Below are 15691 nucleotides of genomic sequence, written 5' to 3'. Positions count from 1 at the left end.
AGGAGGCAAAAGCACAGCTGTGCCTTGTTCCTACTGCAGCCTCACCCGACCATGCTGAGGGATTTTGGCATGTTCCTGATTTCTGCCGAATCTCTGTCCCGTTTCTCTTCCTTGAATTCCATTTCAATTCACGCCTGGTCGATGGGTGCGAGTGATCTGTGCATTTCTGTTTCGCTCCTCCTTTACCCAAATGCCTTCCTCTGCTCTCTTCGTCTATCTTATTGCCAGATATCTCGACTCAGATTAGATTCATTTCTCATTCTACCGGTCGCGAGATAATGGACCATTTTCACGGTACCTGTAGAAAGGATGATCACAGTTGCGACTGTGATCAATTCTCTCTGCAAGCCAGTTATATAGATGGACCACGCACACATATAATTGAAGAGATGCAGAGGGAGGAATTTATCGAAACTTCCGAAGAAAGTGACGGACCCCCTTCACTTACGGCCACACTCTCGGCTGCTTCTAGTAGTTCGATTTCGCCAGAAAACAATGTATACCGTAATCCTTCCAACACATATTCCAGCCGGGCACCCGAACCTTTTGTCTTTGAGGACAGCGTCTTCTCAAAAGCACCTAGGTTTAGTCCTATCAGAAACATCTATTTTAATCAAGCAACAATACCCGACCTTTCATTCGATAACCATTTTCTGGATTTCGACGCCTACCCGTTTGATTTGTGCAGTCGTCCCGACCAAGTCCCCTTGCCAGTGGATGGAATAATCGAGCTCCCACTCGCCACTCAGGAGAGCAATGAGAACCCTGGATATGCGTCTACTTACTGGCCTGCAGTCTTCTCAGACCAAACGGAACTGAATGCCACGGAAGATCTCCACACTAGCAGAAGGAAAGGTAACATGCTGGTTTCTATCCCGGAAGCCAGCGCTGCTGAAGTCGAATCCGAGCAGCAGTACATCGTTGGGCTGGCTAGCGAGATGCAGAGAAGACTACGCCATCTTTCTGACGCTGGAGTATCGCGATCTTGGAACTCGTCATTTTCCAGTGTGATTCGAGCCTTTACGATCCGCCTTGGCTATGAGTCCTCAAATGATATCAGTCACAATACCTGGCAAGTCATTCATAAGAACAGTGGGTAAGTGATGCTCAAAACTTCCATAGCACTGTCAGTTATAGGTACTCAAGAGAGTAGTCAATAACGATTCATCAAATAGAGAGCTTTTTATTCACCTTCAGAGTATGATGTCATTTTTTGACAACCACGTCAAAAGTAAGGAAACCGATGGCACCAAGGGAAATCTTCATGATATGTCTGTGGAGGATAAGATGAGTCTCTGGGAGGACCAAAAGAATCCCAATTGCACACCATCTCCACAGTACACACAGCTCAAGGAAGACACACGAGATCGCATTGAATCTTCCACAAGACAAATCGAATATGAAGCGATACTAGAAAGTCGGGCCTTCCATTGGTTATTAAAGCATTTGGAAAGACAAGCCTCGCTGTGGTGGGATGACAATGATCTAGGAATCTGCGTGCAGGAGGAGATCCAGCGAAAAGTTATGGATCTCTTCGCATTGGAGATCGACGAAAGGCACACGTCAGAGATTCAAAAGATCAAGTTTCAGCTTCTTGACTGGCCGCTACTCGGCATAGGAAGTGACAAACAACATCTTCAGCACAACGACAAGACAAAACCTTTGAGACAAGTCACGCTTGAATCTGTGGTTGTCGTATGTTGTGCAGATAAGAGTCAGGTGGTGACCATAAGAGACTACATGGATCAGACATGGCCATCAAGTTGGAAGCAGGCCTTTGATTTACTCCAATTTTGTGCAGACGTTGGGGAAACACGGGTTTTGGATAATAGGCACCAAGTCGGTAAGTAGGTTGTGACTATTATCAAACAGGATGGTCGCTAAGTTGTCAAAGTTGGTCCACCAGGTCATCCTAATCTCCTAGCTTCGGTAGAAGATGGACACCTTACGGTTACAGTTGAAGGGTATCCCTACTTCATAGCTGAGTATGGCGAGCAACTTGCGTGGCTCTCAGCCGCTGTTGCACACAATAGCCGCGCTGCTTATCGCAGACCAACAATCACTCGACAGAGAGAGATAGGATCGGACGAAACCATCTTCTGTTTCGACATCGTTCTAGAGGAAGAGCCGCTTCAGTCGTTGCCGCCGCAAGAGCGGTCATTGGCAGGAATCCTAGGACAGGATTTCGTAGCTATTCGAGGATTTCCCATCCTTCGTCGCCCGAAAGAGTTTCCTGGGATGGAGATTCCATGGAACATGGTTCAAAAGCTAATAGGAAATCCTTACAGTTTTCACACATCCCATGGGGGGCAAATAGTCCTCAGCGGTTGGCGAAAAGCCATTGCTCTCGCCAAACAAACCCAGAATATTTCCCTTTGGTCCGAGGTCGCCACAGGCAAAAACGCAAGATTGATGATAGGATACGATGCAACACAAGTCACGGAGCTGGTGCGATATCAAACTGGTCGGCATATCATCACCCAAATCGGAGACTCAACGTGGCCAGAGACACCATCTGGATTCTCCTCTTCGGGAGGAAAATCAAAAGGACCAGCTGTAGACGTCAACTCCTCAACGCCATCTGTTCAAATTATGGACACCATCGAGTTGTCGCCCTGGCATTCAAATACATATGGAAATCAAAGCAAGTCTGAACACTGCAAAAGTGGTTTGATTGATCTCCATAATGGTGGTGGTGATGGAGCTGCCGATTCCGCAGCTGCTGAATCTGCAGATTCCTTGGACACGGATCTTCTGTCAGTATCAGATGAGTCGGATGATATCGACTTCCAGCCTTTGTACGAAGACCATCCAATTTTGCCACTGATCCAGGCCATTGCTCGTACCCTGCTCCGAGACTATCGACTTCAGACTCAGCATCGAGGAGAGACGTCTTCCAATGGTGCCTCTTCCTCGGCATCAGCGCTTGACCAAACAAAAGAGGCGAAAGGACCTTCGAATCCTCAACTTCCAGTTAATAGAAAGCGCAAACCTGAAACTGAGCTCAAATCGGGCAGAGAGCCAGCTAAATCATCGGGATCAGCGCAGGAGGCTAAAAAGCAGCAGCTCACATTAGCATGCCCCTTCTGGAAATTCAATACCGACAAATATCATGTTTGCGTCACCAAAAAGCTCACAAGGGTACGGGACGTTAAACAGCATCTTAAGAGGAGTCATACTCCTGAGCACTACTGCCAACGCTGCTTCGAGATCTTTGCCAACGAAGATAGTCTTCGAGGCCACGTATCGAATCCAGAAGGGTGGACCTGCCTTCTCAACGAAACAGGGGCGCTGGACGGAATTTCTCATGAACAAAGCAGAAACTTACACAGAAAGTCGGCTCCTGGGCAGACGGATGAGAATCAGTGGTTCGCAATTTGGGACATTCTATTCCCTGGAAAGACAAAACCACGCTCAGCGTACATGAATCCCGATATGTGCGAAGAACTATCAGCTTTCCAAGAGCATTTGAACTACAATGCTGCTCAAGTTGTGCAAGATTCACTAGAGACCGCCGGGTTTCTTTGGCATCTCACAACCGAGGAGGAGTCACAAAATTTCCGCAGGGTAGTCAACGAGGCTATCTATGCCATGCAACAAGAGTGGATCTCAAATCGAACAACTATGCGACCAATAGCAAGCGCACGACATTCACATCATCAAAGCCACCCTGGCAACTCTCAACCCGTCAGAGGATTAACGACTCCTACTGACAGCGGCATTGGTTTGGAATCACAGACCGACGGATCATATCGAAGACCAAGTACTGTACCTCAGCAAGCAAATCTTTCAGGTTTAGAGCAGCAGGACAGCTCGACTGGTATTCAGTCGCAAGTTTTGACAATATTGGAAGATGCAGCTCGAAACATGCCGGTCTTCGATGGAGGGCCGACCACAAATTCTTTAGCTGCCCAACCAGCATCAAACTTTTGGGTACCACAGGCCCATCTAGCGGGGTTGACAGGACTCTTTGGACCCGATTCAAGAATGAACGGATTTGGTGCGGCGAATAGTACAGTCCCGCCGATTGATCTTTCCTTTTGGGGCTTTGATGAGAACGTGGGACATGTCGCTCCGGCTTTGACAGGAGCGGCAACGGCGGAAATTCCGTCATCGACAGCGCAAACACCTTGAAATGTATATATACGAATGCCAACTTGTTGGTAGAATTCATACTTGACTTCGACGTATATTGTATCGGAACTCATGAATCCAGTCATCTGATAACGAGCACGCCTGATGTGTGTACTCAGCTAGATCAAACAAAGCCGTAGGCGTAGGAGGCATCGCAGTATTGGCATGGAGCTTTCAAGTCACCGATTCTCATTAAAAAGCGGGTGATATACAGGCGGTAGTAAACATGCGGAAAAGTCACATATATTCATCTCTGAAATGCCCACACGACCTCAATTATTCAACCTGAGCATCTTCATTGCGGGGCACTGAATGAATGTTATCCGCACGTCTCCCCACAACCCGCCTGCGGCTGCAACGTGGGCTGCCGTAACGGAGACTTCAACTTTGGATCGTCGTTGCTCCGGAGAGAATCGTTGCCCCGGCGTCCGGGGTCCGACGTTGCCGGATCGGCACGATGGCGAAAGTCTCACGGGTCTCCGCCCCAATGAACGCGTGGACGAGCAGGACGGGGATTTATGATTGCGGCTCCAGAGATCGGCAAACTGTTCAGTCGGTGAGATTTTGCTTCTGGATAAGCTCATCTGCTGCCACTCTGGATGAGACGAGCGTTGATAAAAGCAATCTCGTCAGCAACGGTTGGCTGAGATGTGAGGAGTCGGGTGGCATGTGATCGACAGAGTGGTTGGGGCGTTATCACCGCCAGTCGTTGATCCGGGGGTGGTTGCCCGCGTGGTGCGACGAGCACATCTAGTCCGTACGATCAGTCTAGCTACTCACTAGCCTAAAAATAGATTATTCTCGTTTTTCCATTTCCGAAAGATCCAAACCGAAGGCTCGCAAGTTCACCGAGAGCTGCAGCGCGATGGTAGGTTTCCCTGTAGTAGGCACACGCCATTGCCCGTATGCAGATAAACGCAAAGCCAGCAATGGCTGGACGCAGTGGCAACTGGCAACTGCAAATCGAAGACTTGACGGACGAAAAACCTGGATGCAGGCCCCTGGAAAACCTTAACGATTCAGGGGTGGCGCCAGGCGGGCTCTTCTCCTCTCACACCCCCTTGGCGCCGTTGGCGGGCAACATCAGGCTTGGTGGGTGCCTCTTTGCGGTCTAGCAAAAGTCAATTTCCTTGGCCGTCGTTCGTCTGAAAATACTTGGCACTTGTGTCTTGGCGACAATCCTGACATGGCCTTTCCGAGACTCGCAGAGTCCAAAGTCCCAAGAGCTGCAGCCGGTTGACTCGGTTGGGCAGGCACAGCAGAAACGCAGCGGAGGTCTTGTGGAAGATGAAAGGAGGAGTCGGTCGGACAAAGCAGAGGGTGACGGATACTTGACACCTGGGTGCACACGTTGCGTCGTAGGACCGAGGACGACGTGGACTGGGGGTAGTCGGAGAGGGGGACGTGGAGGATTATTTCAATTAAATTGAACAGCGAGAGCGGCAGATGGGGAATGGAATGCCAGGCTGTCAGCTCATTCTGCAATCTGCACCGTGTTGTTTCTTTTCCACACTCTCTGAGTCTCATTATCCAATACTCATGCCCGCGGAGCGGTGCCGGGCACCGGGGGAGGGGTTGCACTGCTGGGGGAGAACCCCACCTGGCACCCGGCTGCCCACTGCACGGCAAAGCCGAACGTAAGCCTGTAGTGTGATAAGGGAGAGGAAGGGAGGGAGGCTCGGGAGCTTGGGAGTCGGGATTCGAACTGCAAGTCTGTTAGAGTCTGCATAGAGAGGGGGAGGTCCGAATCCGATGTTGGCGAGTGGCTTTTCGCGTCCGGATGGGAGCCGCGGTTGTTACTGCAACAAGCGATACGGATACGGTGCAACCATTACACGGCATGACAGCCGGGCAGATCATAGAACGACATCAGCCAAGCCTGTTTTTCTTTTCGTGATACACAGTAACGGTCTGCAGGTGGCTGGTCGTTTCCTGGATAAGTGACTCGTAGCATGGCAACCTGATGTGACCATACCAATCCCATTGTGATGCTTCTTGCGCGACAACCGCTGCAAAGAGAAACATCGGCGAGATAATCGATGACAGAAGGAAAGGGAAACGGGCTGTGCTGAGCCACCATTGTGCAAATTGGCACCTCACCGTGCCATTGAGTCGATTCGGCGTTTTGTCCGCATTCCTGAGTGCAGACTAGCACCAACTGAGGGCACATTCGCAGCGACTTCAGCGAGACATTCAACGAGGCGCGGGCTTTTAGCACGACGACGAACTGGTGTCCATGACGAATGAGAGGCTCGGCTAGTGGCAGCTTGTCTTAGCAGCCAGCCTTCCCGCACGCCACACGTAGGCAAAGCTGGACAAGCTCAGGCACAAGTTTGCACACATGCAGCCAGACTGTATAGTGTATGTAGGCTTTTGATAGCTCGGACCAATTCATTGGAAAACTGGACACTTGTGTGTTTTTCCCGAGGGATGTTTCTCCTTCGCGCGGGAAAAAGAGTAGCGCCTCTGAAACCAATGGCTGATCATGCCAAGAGTCCGAATTTGGTTTACGCATTCTATAGTTTTTTGAGGCATTTGGAACTTGTGGAGAAGCTTTTTATGAATGTTTTTATGTATTCTGATTTCGAACATGATGAGAAATATGTATAATGTTTGTTGACCCTGATTTCCCTTCCAGCAGGGAGTGATGATGATGATGATGACATATTCCGCGCCCCCCTTATTGTTGCGTAATTCTATACTGATCTATGTGCAGTAGTTACAGGCATTACATTATCGTAACAGTCATCTTTGGTTTTGTACGTCTGTGATACGCGCACATTGTGCCGTGTGCAAATGTTAAGCGCGTCCCGTAGGCGCCGCCTGTCCCGCGCGTTATGTGTGTGTGATAAAACAACGATGCTATGAGTTGGTTTGAAGCAATCTAGTAGATGAAGGAGAGGACGAAGACGAGGATCGTGTAGGCCGAGGTGACGGTCAACTCGGTCTCGAACCACGCAGCCTGGCCGCCAAAGGCAATCTTCTTGCTCTGAGGTGTCGGGTGGGCGACAAAGGTCTTGGGGTCGCGCTCGAGGAGCTGCTCGCGGTCCGGCATGTTCGGCGGGTCAATGGCGTAGGCGATAGGCGTCCAGAGCGAGCTGCAGATGAAGATGAAAGTCAGGGGCGGCCAGAAGGCGTGGGTGATGAGGCACATCAGGATATCGCGGAGCTCATCGTTGACGTAGAAGCAGCGGTACGAGGTGAGAACCACGCCGACAAGGGTGAGGTAGACGAAAGCCAGGTGGAAGATTGCCATGTAGTTGAAGAGGATACCCCAAAGGCGGCGGAACATGCCCTTGCGGGTCTTGGGGTCGCGCTCATTGAGGGCGGAGCCGAGGGATCCGGTGGGCTTGAAGGCCTGTGTCTGACCACCGAGCCAGGTGGGGAGGATGAATGAGCGGATGATGCAAAGCGCGATGTACGGAGACATCCAAAGCTGGTAACGAGAACCGCGCTGGCCGGTGTGGTAGCCCGCGGGGATGAAGAGAGCAAACTCGCACAAACGGTTGGTGAGCGTGGCGGCAAAACAGGCGCGGATGAGCCAGCGGAGCTGCTCATAGTTGGCGTAGGCGACCAGGGGCTTGCCCATGACCAGGATGATTGGGATGGCGAACATGGAGAGGGTCAGGAGAATCGTGTACAGACTGAGTGTAGCGTAGAGGAAGCCGGAAAAACGCTGCGCGACCGTCATCTGCTTGACCTTCTCACCGTACAAGCAGAAGTTGAGCTTGAACGACGTGTCGACGGTACCAATGGCCCAGCGGGTACGCTGCTTGAGATGGCCGCCATAATCCTCGGGGACGGTGCCAAACTGGAGAGGCTCGTGGATGTAGGCCGTCTTCCAGCCTTTTCCAAGCATCAAAGTAGAAGTAGCAACATCCTCAGCCAAGGAGCCGAGGGGGAAGTTTCCTATCTCATCAAGAGCCTCACGACGTACGCAGTAGCCGGAACCGGTGCACCAGGCCACGCCGAGGGCGTCCTTGATGGGCTCAATGACGTGAACGAAGAAGTCCAGGGACTGGGCGAGAGGATCGGATGGCGGGGTGTTGTAGAACAGCTGCGGGGGGCAGGCGAGGGCCACCTTGGGGTCAATGAGCATGTGAGGCAGAATGGCACGGAGCCAGTCGCGCTCGGGGATCTGCAGGTTCAGAGTTAGCTGAGGTTGAACATTGGGCGAAACCTTAAAATCGCGGGAGACGGGGTCATCATTGAATGGTATAGTGAGCTGTGGCTGGTTTGAACGTACCATATCAGCGTCGAGAGCAGCCATAAACTGACCAGCGCCGCCGGGCATCGTGTGAACAAAATCGAGGGCGTAGTTCAGGTTACCGGCCTTGAAATGGTGAGGCACACCGGGGTACTTGGGGCGGCAGAGGTAGTGAACATTGGGGTAAGTCATGGCCAAGGCTGCGATACCGCTCTCCAGGCCCTCGGATTTGCCGTCATCGCAGATAATGACGCGGAACCGGTCGCGGGGGTAGTCGACGTCGCAGGCAGCGCGGGCGGTGTCAAGAACCAAATCATCCTCTTCACCGCAGCAAGTGAGCAGAACATCGACGGTGGGAACATCCTCGCCCATAAGTCTCAACTTAGGGCGCTGACGCTTCTTCATGGACCACATGGTCCAGATGTTGTGCATAATTGAGGGAATGGCAACAGTAATTTCGACGGCGATGAAGACCCAAGCCTGAGCATAGATTTCCTTGGCGAGTTGCTGGGCAGAGATGACGCAGTAGATACGAAGAGCGAGGTAGACGAGGTACATTCCGGTAGCGAGGATGGTGAGAATAGGAACCATGCGGAAGACGTGGCGCTTCCAGCCGCCCCAGATGTCGGAGTCGTCGCGCTTGTGAAGTCTCGCAATCTGGTCGCTGCCCTCAACCCACTCCTTGGCGAGGACCGGTGAGGCCTGTCCGGGGAGCAAGTTTTGCAAACTTTGGTGGCTCTGATTCTGTTCATCTTGTTAGCGGACTTCGAAACCATTGGAAAATCATCAATAGTGGTTATACCATAGGGCTGTTAGGCGTCGAGTCGGTCGACCACGGATGCCTCGGGGCAGCCAAGTGATCAAACGGCGTGTTCGCGCCGCTCTTCAGCGTAGGCGTCGCTGAGCGGGACTCGACCGGCGTGTCCATCCCCGAGATCGAGGGCCCGATTGAAGGTGCGCCAGCCATGCCTATCGAGTGACGGTTTGCCCAACCGGGAGGTCCGTACAACTCGTCCCCGGAGACAGCGTGAGGCTGCTGGTACTGTTGTTGTTGGTTGTACGGCGGCTGGAACCCTTCCTGTTGCTGGTACGGAGAAGGTGCGTTATTCGTCAGGGCGCGTCCGAATTGCTCCTGGGACTGGGTCGGTTCGTTCTGGTACGGGCTACCATACGGGTTTTGAGAGTATTCCTGGTATTGCTCCTGGTACTGAGGTTGTTGGTATTGCTGGTTTTGCTGCATCTGTTGGTTGTTGTTCTGATACGGCGGCTGATATTGATTTTGGTGAGGGTGATGATGCCCTTGAAGAACATCAATTTCCACCATTTCCCCCTCGGGGTAATCCTGACCCTGCTGCGGTCTTCCGTGTCCCCCCATCATGATTGCGGTGTTGACCAACCGATGGCTGGAATGAACGAGTGAATAGCGTGTCTAGGGCGGAAACGTTGTGTGTGTGCCGAAACCAAAGGGACAGCCAGAGTGCGTGTAAGAGGCTGGGTCGCAGGTAAAACAGGAACAATAGTGAATCCCCGCGCGTCTCGCTCTCCCTGCTCTTTTCTCTTCCGCCAAGTTCAGTTCGAGACTTGGACGGACGTTTTGGTTGAAAAACGAATGTGGGTGGTGATGTAAAGGGAAGAAGTATTGGGATCGAAGGAAAAAAGAAGTCGACCCGCTTAGTACATGTAGGAGGAGTCGTAGCACAGGAGCATCGACCGATATGTCATCCAACAGGAGGAGCTTTTGCACAAGTGGCACCCAAACACAGACTTCCAAGAGCCTGGACTGACTTGACAGACAGGAATCAGAATGCCGGTCAGGTCTGGGGGAGGGAGTGTACAAGAAAAGAGACGGATTGACAAAAGGCCGGGCTTCTCTTCTCTTGTGCTTCTCGGGGGGTAAGGTCAACGGGAACGGGATCAGTCTGGGGGAAAGGAGCAATTGGCAAGCAAGACATGGGACCAGGAGCTTGCTTGGGAGGGCCCGCGGACACATCAGGGACATACATGACTTAACGGGAACCCACTCGGACTCCGCTAAGCCTCACTGCCCTGATTACGATCCGACGAGAGCCTGACGTGATTAAAATTGGGAGGTCCAGGTTGATGGAGCCCACATCATCGGCCTGTCCAGTCTGGGCGCGAGGATGGTGAATCTGTGATGGACTCGCCCCATTTCACATTTCGCCCCGGGTCAGGTCTGTGCCACCTTGGATTCGAGTGGCCTGCCTTGCCAAGCTGTCCTGGGTTATTGCCTCCCAATGCCTATTCGCTTTCGTACTCTTTGCTTTCTGAAGACAGTGTCGGAGTTGACTCTGATTCTCCTACATAGCCCTATGCATACATAGTCATAGTACTCCGTAGAGAGGTCGTGCCAGCCGGGTGGGATAGAGAGAATTGGCATTGGCAACAGATACCAAGCCAGCTGGACTGGGCATGGAGGGAGACAGCCAAGCGCTTGCTTCAGCAGTCATGGTCCTAAGGGAAGGGAAGGGGGGGGGGGGTGTGGGAGGTCTCCAGGAAGGGTGTGAGCGGCGCGCGGACGCCGGGGATCAGGTTAGCTTGTGTTGCCTAGCAAGTCCATCAAGCCACTCGCAACCCCGAAAGCCTACTGGCTGGGTTCGACCGCCGCGCCGTTGGTTTGTTGTTTTCTTTTCTATGTTATTTTGATCCTTGGGTCGAGTTAGTGGAGAGTCTGCCGCCTATGGGCACGTTCTCCCTCGTCCGCTCGCATATGCTCACTAAAGGATTGGATGTTTCGGTCAGAAAAGATGGACATAACCAGGGGCCAAGAGTCTCCACTTGAAAGACATTAGGGGAAGGAAAGTACGGCTAGTGGTCGTAGAAAAGGAAAACAAAAAAAAAAAGCTGTCATGAATGGTGACTCGAGCCAAGTTCCTTGACCTTTTCCCACCTCTTCCGCGATGCTCTGTAGCAAGCAAGACAGGGACAACCGGGCAGCTGTCTCTCTTTCTCTCTCTTCTGAATCTTGACTCTTAAACCTTGATTTCGGGTAGTCTTTGCGCTCTCCTTTGCTGTGCTTCCTATTATTTTCTTTTTCCTCGAGGAGGGGCCGAGCCCACTGTTCGGATGACAATGTTCGCCAATGAGGGCCATCCCAGGACCGTCCAATGACTTCCAGGGCCATCCCAGAGTCCGCGTCCAAGGCCGTCGATGGCAGTCTGGTTCTTATCCACTTGCAGGGCCGTTATCTTCATAAATCCCTGCTTTTTTCTCGTGTTCTAGAAATGCGGGTACCATTTTATGCAAGGATGACCGAAGGCAGCCGGCACATTGACTGGCGCTAGGCCAGGGGCCGGTCCGATTTAGAAGCAGGACCTGCAATCGTCGATTTTGTGATCTGAGATGTCCGGTCTAGCTGGCAAAAGTTTGCTTGAGCTTTGGGCCTTTTCGGAGGAGGGGGAACGACGGGATGATGGAATGGAATGGATGGACCACCACATATCCGCATACTATCCGTACACAAGTTAGGACTCAGCATTGGAAGGGGGTTTATTTTTGAGGAGGCAAAGAAGAAAGAAAAAAAAAACAGCCGGTCCCAGATAGATCCTCGCCGGTGTAAACGTCCCCAACGGACCAGGCTTTACACCGTCTGCTTGCTCCAGGACTTTGGTCCTTTCGTTTCGTTTTTTTCTCTCTTGCCCATCGCGTTCCGCCCGGTTTGTTTGGGATTCAGACTGGCAGAGCAATTGGTGAACATAAGCACGAGCAAGGAGGACGAGGTAATTACAGTCTGCTGCACTGGCTGCAGAAAAGAGGACAAGCCTTTCCGGGGTGGCGTGCTGCGCCGCGGTTGAGGATAGGGGTTCTTATCCTCGTAGACTCTTTCTGGACGTTCGTTTGCCCGACGCGCCTCAGTTCTGCATTTTCTTTTCCAATATCCTCACTTGGCTTGGCCTGTTCTTGCGCTCGAATCCCAGGCCCTGACGTACGTCGTACAGTTAACTGCTGCCGACTGAACAAGCCTCGTCTGGAGCCTTTCTGCTCGCCGACTGTCTACTTGTCTGACTCTGCTGTCTGCTGTGGCCTGTGACTGCATTTCTCACCACGCAGACAGCAAGCCTCACCCAACAGTGCTCGGATCATCCAGACACGCCCCCTTTCCACACCCCCTTTCCCTGTCCCCTGGATACCTGCACGAGTCGAGGCCCGCGCCCGCGTTCCCTGACATACCCTTACCTGACCAGACAGACCTGGCTTGAACCTCTCCTTACCTGAACCTCCCACCCACCTAATCGATTACCTACCCTCCCATACCTAAACCAGAATCCGACCGTCACCGACGACACCACTTTCGTTCCTCTGCATGTGCTGCTGCGAATAGAAGTAGACGAATTGCGTCGGATTTCCGCCTGAGCCTGTCCGCATCGTCGTCTTTTGGAAGGGATCACTGCAGCAAAACAGCTCGAAGAGAGACGTAGAAAGCATTCACTTACGCCCGTTTTCCTTACTCTCTCTTTTCCCTATTCAAAATGCCTTTCCTCGGCTTCCGCTGGGTCGTCAACTTCGTGTTGCTGGCCGTCCCCATCGGGGCGACTCTCGGTATCCTCATTGGAATCGACGCTGGCAGGAGTTCAAACGGACAATCGCCAATTTTCACCGAGCCTGACAACCCGGGCACGACACCAAAGAACAATGGCATCACGGCAATGGTATCATGCGACAAGGCAATGGGCCTTCACCCTCTGTCCAAGGGTCAGGAGTACACACGTAAGTCAAGTCCTTCTCATCAGTCTTTCGCGATGTCTTCATCGTCGCCTGTCTCCTCCACGGGAACCTGCCTCTCCGCAACATGCGGCGGTACGGGCCGAACACCACGATGCAGTCAAGCCTCTCCCGTTGCGGATGCTCTGCGCGCTGTCTGTCTCTATGTCATCTGAACTATTTTGCGTTTTTCTTTGGGAACAACACGGACTCCCGTGTTTTGTTTGTGTGTTCTGGCCCGCGGACCTTGTCATGCTTCATGGCATGAGCCGTAGATTTGTTTTGACTTTTGCTCCCTTGAAATGCGAAACCTGTCTGGGCGGGCGCAACCTGGCCGTCCGGTCCAGTTGGCTGGCCTTCCTGATCTTGCAGATACACACGGGATCTTTTCTTTATTACAACAAGACAACAGCATGCTGACGATTTCTGTTTTGACGCAACAGTGAACCCGAACCAGTGGGGTTGGACAGAAGGCACAGATGGTCTCTTGTGTATGAATGTACGTTGACTCTTAACCCCTCCTCCGCCCATCTTCATCGCGGGGTTTGGTATCACCAGGGCCAAGCCTTCCACTGCAGCTTCAACGTTTGCATAGCTTGAAGCTGCAGTGTCGCCGAGCATGGCCATCAACCATGAGCAGCGCAGCTAACCCGTCGCTCCCCGCCTCAGGTTACCACATTCAACAACCAGACATACGATACCGACTTCAGCGCCCCCGAGTTCTACGTCACATGGCGCTACCCCCGTGGCCCCGAGACGCAGCCCGTCCACGCTTTCCCCAACATCAAGGTCGACGGCAGCTCTCTCCCGGTCTCCATTCCCAAGCTCTCAAACATTAACGTAGATGTCGAGTGGTCCTACTCTGTCGGCAACTATACCACCGATGGCGCAGCTGCGACGAACACCGACGAGACTGAGCTTACCGACAATGACACCAACACCAACGTCGCCATCGATATGTTCTTGGACGACGACAAGACCTCGGCGCAAGACAGTACCAAGGCGAAGTACGAAGTGATGGTGTGGTTTGGCACATTTGGCGCAGCGACACAGCCCATCGGTTACCAAAATGGCGCCGGCGCACTTACCACAGAGACGATCAACGGAACCACATTGTAAGTTGCTGCTTCCCCGATATCCTTGATTGGAATGTGGGATTCTGGGAGTCAAAGCTAATAGTACTTGCCTTGCAGCCAACTCTTCTTTGGACAAAATAGTTTGAGCCAATACGTCTTGACCTGGAAGGCCACGGCAACGATCGAGCACTTTGTCGGCGATCTCGCCCCCCTTCTGACGAAGCTTACCACCATGACCAACGCCAACTTCCCTACGACCTCGACATATCTCGGCTACATGGGTCTTGGTTCCGAAGCGCTCTCAGCCACCAACGTTGTCACGTTCCGCGTACCGACCCTATCGATGGAGATCAAGGCATCATCATAAGAGAATCAAAAAACGAGAAACAGACCATACAATGGTAATGTGTACATTGGACATTGGCTATTTTTTGTTAGCGAGCATTGATATCTGCACCAACTAGAATAATGAATTTTTCAGGGACATTGGGATAATGATCACATCATATTTTGTATATACGCATATATCATCGGATGGCAGGGGCTTCAGGGTGGTTATCATTCATCGACGCGCACTTTGAATCAAGATAACCTACTATATTCAATTCCGACCCAATATCATGTGATCCTTGGAATGCTCTTTTGTTGCTGACATTTCGCTTCGCTATGGCCCCCCACCTCCATTGATGAGAATTGCGCACACGTTTACCATGGCAAAGTTATGCAACGAACCGGAGCTCGCGGTGATGAATCCACTTTACATCTCCAAGCGAGCAAAGGAGCTGTCCGCCGAGGCTCTTGGTATGGCCTATTAAGGACAGGGAACCGCCATTTCGGTGTGGATATGTGCCGACTCTCGACCCACTGATAATTCCGTACAAAAAATCCCTCCCAAATTCAGGTTCGTCGAAGGATTCGCAGGCGGCCTGAGGCCAGTAATAGGGGGCGTGAAAATTGCCTGGGCAAAACCTGGGCAGACGCAGGTACAGAACGCTTAGCGACAAGGGCTACCTGGTAGACTTGGCCAAGGTTTCTCTGCCCAGTTCCACCCCAGTCTATCCGTACACTCGCCAGAATTGGTCAGGGCCTCACGGGCTTTTTCCTGGAGGGATGGGACGGGAGGAGGGGGATTGGAAGGGCAAAAAAAACGTCCCCCCACCAGACGACGTCAGAACGCCCAGCCGCGGGTGCGCAGCGCGTAGAAATTGGATCCCCCTCTCGGGATGGGCGGGCAAAGGGGGCGGCAGAGTTACGGATGGTAAGGTAAGCCTTGGAGTTTAGTTGTCAGTTGTCAGCTTGACAACCCAGGCTGTGCCTGTTCAGCGCGGCAAGTTTCGAGCCGCGAGTCGCAATTGCTGCTGCCCAGCGGGTGGGAAACATTTGGGGGGAAAGTGTTGATTGCGTATTTCCCAAAGTTTTCGTGTTCACATTGCCGTTGTTGGTACGAAGAAGCAGATGGGCCCGAAACTATGATGGCCGCCGCCCCATCTCCATTCATTCGTAGGATTGACTCGAGTTCGTCATCAGTGTTCAGAATGCAACAAGACACTGTCTC

At 52.3% G+C, this 15691-nt stretch overlaps 6 protein-coding genes across 6 annotated transcripts; 2 read left to right on the top strand and 4 right to left on the bottom strand.

Annotated features, from left to right (window-relative positions):
• Positions 1 to 389: 389 nt before the first annotated feature.
• Positions 390 to 4134, top strand: CCOS01_14774 (uncharacterized protein; the record flags this gene model as incomplete). The annotated part of the gene is made up of 2 exons (XM_060462917.1): positions 390 to 1096; positions 2667 to 4134. The coding sequence occupies 2 exons, from the start codon at positions 390 to 392 to the stop codon at positions 4132 to 4134; spliced, it is 2175 nt and encodes a 724-aa protein (XP_060306748.1).
• Positions 4135 to 5217: 1083 nt separating this feature from the next.
• CCOS01_14773 (uncharacterized protein) lies at positions 5218 to 5823 on the bottom strand (the record flags this gene model as incomplete). The annotated part of the gene is made up of 1 exon (XM_060462916.1): positions 5218 to 5823. A coding segment is annotated over one exon (606 nt), but the record flags the coding sequence as incomplete, so codon positions are not given.
• A 142-nt stretch (positions 5824 to 5965) lies between these two features.
• On the bottom strand, positions 5966 to 6304 carry CCOS01_14772 (uncharacterized protein; the record flags this gene model as incomplete). Its single annotated transcript, XM_060462915.1, has 1 exon — positions 5966 to 6304. The coding sequence occupies one exon, from the start codon at positions 6302 to 6304 to the stop codon at positions 5966 to 5968; it is 339 nt and encodes a 112-aa protein (XP_060306746.1).
• Positions 6305 to 7018: 714 nt separating this feature from the next.
• CCOS01_14771 (glycosyltransferase family 2) lies at positions 7019 to 9719 on the bottom strand (the record flags this gene model as incomplete). Its single annotated transcript, XM_060462914.1, has 3 exons — positions 7019 to 8272; positions 8381 to 9085; positions 9144 to 9719. 3 exons carry the CDS (start codon positions 9717 to 9719, stop codon positions 7019 to 7021), a joined length of 2535 nt encoding a protein of 844 aa, XP_060306745.1.
• Positions 9720 to 10152: 433 nt separating this feature from the next.
• Positions 10153 to 10293, bottom strand: CCOS01_14770 (uncharacterized protein; the record flags this gene model as incomplete). The annotated part of the gene is made up of 1 exon (XM_060462913.1): positions 10153 to 10293. One exon carries the CDS (start codon positions 10291 to 10293, stop codon positions 10153 to 10155), a length of 141 nt encoding a protein of 46 aa, XP_060306744.1.
• Positions 10294 to 12828: 2535 nt separating this feature from the next.
• Positions 12829 to 14503, top strand: CCOS01_14769 (uncharacterized protein; the record flags this gene model as incomplete). Its single annotated transcript, XM_060462912.1, has 4 exons — positions 12829 to 13066; positions 13504 to 13559; positions 13730 to 14175; positions 14254 to 14503. The coding sequence occupies 4 exons, from the start codon at positions 12829 to 12831 to the stop codon at positions 14501 to 14503; spliced, it is 990 nt and encodes a 329-aa protein (XP_060306743.1).
• Between the last annotated feature and the right edge of the window lie 1188 nt (positions 14504 to 15691).

This window comes from Colletotrichum costaricense (assembly GCF_030867565.1).
Source record: "Colletotrichum costaricense strain IMI 309622 chromosome Unknown Scaffold_21.1, whole genome shotgun sequence".
Classification (NCBI taxonomy): Eukaryota; Fungi; Ascomycota; class Sordariomycetes; order Glomerellales; family Glomerellaceae; genus Colletotrichum; species Colletotrichum costaricense.
The sequence above is the reverse complement of the archived record's forward strand: the minus strand, read 5'-3'. Positions and strand labels throughout refer to the sequence as shown.